General features: G+C 38.0%; 1 protein-coding gene across 1 annotated transcript in view; it reads left to right on the plus strand.

Annotated features, from left to right (window-relative positions):
- Nek1 (NIMA related kinase 1) overlaps nt 1–4,656 on the plus strand; it is a gene marked incomplete at its 3' end in the record, with an annotated part of 131,132 nt that overhangs the window by 86,387 nt on the left and 40,089 nt on the right. Inside the window, exon 13 of the mRNA XM_013354094.2 lies at nt 2,315–2,443. Within this exon, the coding sequence (XP_013209548.1) occupies nt 2,315–2,443 (129 nt within the window). The remainder of the gene's footprint in view (nt 1–2,314; nt 2,444–4,656) is intronic.

Here is a 4,656-nt window from a genome sequence, read left to right on the forward strand (position 1 = left end):
GACTTTGACCCTGAAGGGCTGCTGAGGCTCAGGGTGCCTTGGAGACTGCTATCTTCAGCACCTCATCTGACTTACACACTCAGTTCTTGTTTTGTTTTTGTGTGTGTGTGTGTGTTGTTTTCTTCTAGTTCAGATCAGGTAGTGTTTCTCAGGAGTACAGTCACTCCCTTTCCATTGCAGTTTGCAGCCTTTACAAGAGAACCCTGCCTCACTCATTATGGTCTTTGTCACCTAGACTGTTTGTATAGATAGGAACGTAGTACAACTCTCAGCTTGTTAGTAGATATCAAGACCTATAAATTTGTTTACTCATGAAAGAATCACATTAGAGTCATGCATTGAAATTCTAGGAAGTATTTCTTCAAGAAAATTGGCACAAGATTCTAGAAATGTCACTATTTACAACCATGGTGTTTCTCAGCAGTTTCTTAATTTTGGTTTATTGGTATCTGCCCCAGTGTTTATAGAAATCACTTAAAACTTTTGATATATTCTAAAAATGCTGATGTTATGTAAGACAATTTTAGAATTTATTCTGATTCCCATAGAATTTGAAAGGCCTTTAATATACATTCTTATGTTAACAAAACAGTTTCAAAATATTAGCATATTCCTTCACAGTGAGAGTACTTGGTTGTTATGAGTTCTAGATACTATAAAAATTTATTTCACATCTTGAAATCAGTATAATTAATAATGTTGGCCATATCAGTTGTGCCACTGTTTAAATACATAGATACTGGTATAATAAAAATTGGAAGTCTAAATATTAGAATTACCACTTTATTCATAGCTCAGTTGTGGTGGCATTTTGTTTGTGATTCTAAGAAATAAAGCTTGTCTGAAGATCAGAGTGTGGAGCTAGCCACTAATTAGCCATAAAGGCTAAGCAGTGGTGGCACCATCTTTAATCCCAGCACTTGGGAGACAGAGGCAGATGGAGTTCGAGGCCATCGTGAGATTGATTCAGTGTAAAAGAGAAACAGAACCAGGAGGTGGTGGCTCTCCCTTTTAATCCCAGGACTTGAGAGTCAAATACCTTTAGTGCCAGTGCTAGGGAGGTGGGGACAGGAAAGGATATGGCTGGGAGGAGAGAGGAATATAAGGCAGGAAGAAACAGGAGCTCAGCCCATTCAGTCTGAGGATTCTTGGGGACAGGATCTTGCCCACTTCAGTCAAGTCACTCTATTGCTGACTCCCTAATACTTCTCTGATCTTCCAGCGTTTGCCCCGATATTGACTCTGGGTTTTTATTATTAAGACCAATTAGAATTCACACTACACTCTGTAACAACTACCTGAAATATATACTTACTGAAAGTTTTAGTAATCAAGAAAGATTTGAAGTTGGGAACAACTCACTCTGTGCTACAACAGTACAGCTAATTCCACTGCCCCTATTTATTTCAGAAGTTTACTGTCTGAGAGCTGAAAAGATGGCTCAAGAGTGTTCTTGCAGAGCACCCAAGTACAGATCACAGGACCTGCTTCAAGCAGCTCTCAACTTCCTGAAACGCTAGCTCAGGGGAACCTCTGGGGTCACCTCAAATGCACAAATACAAACTATAATACTAAAATTTTAAGCTCACAATATTTATGCTGATTAGAGTCCCAATGACTAGCACCTGATAAAAGTGCACTTGTGTTGAAGTATGGATTTCAGGCTTTAAGGAAACTACAAAATTTGGGAGAAATTTTAGAAGCATTTCTTTCTAAAATATAAAATTAATAAGCTACTTTTACATTAAACATTGTATTAGATTAAAATAGCATAATGGTATTAGAAATGAATATTATATATGACTCTCAAACATTGTTTATGTGTGTATTTATTATTTTTATGGGTATGTGTATATGCTTCTGTGAGATTATGCGCACCAAGTGTGTGCAGGAGCCCATGGAGGCCAAGAGGGCATTGGATCTCCTGGAACTGGAGTTGACAGTGGTTGTGAGCTACTGTATTGGTGCTGGGAATTCAACACAGGTTCTCTACAAGAGAAGTAAGTACTATTAACTACTGAGCATTCCTCATGACTCTTGAAGACTTTCGGCGGAATCATTTTATGAGACATTGCTAGAGCAGTGGTAGCCAGTTTTATTTAGGACTGCTTGTCAGACACGTGGCTGTGTTTACACATGCAGCTGGGGATTTCCGTGTTCACGTTCTACCAGCATGTATCATAGTGTCCAGCCCAGTGAGGAATTAAGGAATTGGAAGCTATTTGTACTATGCATTAGAGAGATCTTGGGGCCTTTTATTTCTCTATGAGGATATGAAATCCAGTGTTTTTAGCTGTGTATTCGTTTCTTGCAGTTGGTTGTGAAGGTAAGGAGCTCAGATGTTTCTCTACCTTTGGAGCATCAAGAAACAGGGGGTTCTGCATCAAAGCAGCAAATGAGACCTGTTATTTCTGTGACTTCGGCTTTGAAAGAAGTGGGCCTGGTAAGTTTCATAAAATTTAGAGCTCTTCAAAGACTACAGATCAATTTAAGCGAAAATGAATTTAATGGATTACATTGGTTTCTAATGCCTCCTTGTTGTTTCCTAGAGTAAAAAGATTGTCTTCTGGATTTTTTGGGGGGGCTTCCTCTGAATTTTGGAACTTTTATGCCCATAGATTTTTATCTAGGACTCAGTTATATATAAATATGCCTTGAACACTCTGCTTTTGAAGATTCTCTATATACAGAGCTAATCAATTTCAGATCCAAAGTGTTTGAGAAATAAAGTCATGTTTTTGCTGATGTGCTTATCCAGGCCAGTACTCATGGCCTCTGTAGTGCTGATGTTCATGCTGTTAAACCGTATCACAACTGTTTTGATAGCATATCTGTCTGTTAGGTTTTGTAACTAATTTAGAGACAGTTCGTGGTATGTGCAGGATATCATATGCTGTATGCACTTAACCATTTTAAATATGAGAATAGAGCACCTGTGGATTTTGGCAAGGGAGCAGAGAGATCTTAGAACCAGTGTCTCACAGATGCATGCGTATAGAAAGGGCATTGTGTTGAAATGACTCTCTGATAGACTAGTAAGATGGCTCTGTGGGGAAAGGAGCTTGCCACGATGTCTGGCGATCAGAGTTTGATCCCTGAGACTGACCCACATGGTAGAAGGAGTGAACAACTCCCACAAGTTTTCTTCTGACTTCCATGTGCATGTAATTGTAGCAGCAGCAGCAAACATACACACACACACTAATTAAATGTAGTAAAAACATTTGAAAGCAATATACTGAAAATAATGTGGCAAACAGTTTTGTACCCTAACCCTCATGATTGGCAAATTTTTAAAGAATAATATCTCTTATAGTACTTAAAGTAAATAACTATAGAAATGAACTCTACACCTATTTGAAATTTTGTAACATGGGAAATGATGTTCAATGTAATTCATTTTTTTAACCTTCTACTTCTGTCTCTGTATGCTAGCTATATAGATAATAAAACAAACAAAAATATGCGAACAAGCAAAAGTTTAAACTTGTAAGTGTGCACCAGGTTACCTGTCTAAAAAGATCATTCTGGATGAAAGGAATGGCTCCGAATGTGGAGTGACTCCCTGGGTTAAACTGTTCTGGACACAGTCTGCTGAGCCCTACAACCTAGGAAACTCTGTTTTCCTTTCCCAGTAGCTACTGTCTGTGACTTGTATTTGTTGAGATTCCTTAGATGCTTTTCATACTGCAGAGATTATTGGTTACTACAGAGATTTCCTGCAGCCTTTGTGCTTATCTTGACATATAAAGTATAAAGCTCTATGTCCCAGTCAGAGCTTCGTGTAAGAATCTGTTCTCCCAGTAGGTTTTATCTCTTTCTGATAATGACTTTGCATGTGCCACATTGTTTACAACTTTAGATTCCTTGTGTCGTTTCCTTCCTGGTACCCAGTCTCACATCTCCAGTACCTGTCATCTCTGACTGCTTTCCTGGGTAAAATCCTCCTTGTCTCATTTACATGTGTTACTGTAATTCTGATCACTATGCTCTTATGTTTTTCAAGTGTTAGAAATCTGTGGTAATCATGTGACTAAATCGTTTTTCTTATTGTTGTATTTATAGAAACTGCTCATTTAAAACTTTGAAGATTATTTAGACACACTGGTATAGCCTCCATAACAACTAATCTTTTTCTTTTAATATATTTTTAAATATTAAGTTTTTAAGAATATCTTTATACTAATCAGAAGAAAAGTAAGAATCTGTTTTTACTTAACCTCTTTCCATAGATAAGAAAGCTACTTGTTAGTTGTGTTTAATGCTTTGTGTTAATGTGTATGTGTATGTAACAAAGTTGTTTTCAAAATAACACAGCTTATCCTGAATTCCTTTATCTACCAACACATCGCCTGGGACTAAGACTTTAGCTCAGGTGGTAGAACACTTGCATGAGGCATTCAGTCCCCAGGATCATTTATTTTTAGGGCGTAATTAGTTTATGCATTTGGGTGTTTTGCCTGCAGGTATCTCTGTGCATAGTGTGTATGCCTGGTGCCCCAAGAGGCCAGAAGAGGGTGTTAGGTTCTTTAGAATTGGAGTAAAGTTGGTTGTGAGCCACCTTGTGGGTTCTGAGAATCATACCCAGGTCCTATGCAGGAGTAGCAAATACTTTTAACCACTGAGCCATATCTCTAGCCTGAAGAACCGTATTTT

This window comes from Microtus ochrogaster, unplaced genomic scaffold, assembly GCF_000317375.1.
Source record: "Microtus ochrogaster isolate Prairie Vole_2 unplaced genomic scaffold, MicOch1.0 UNK28, whole genome shotgun sequence".
NCBI lineage: Eukaryota > Metazoa > Chordata > Mammalia > Rodentia > Cricetidae > Microtus > Microtus ochrogaster.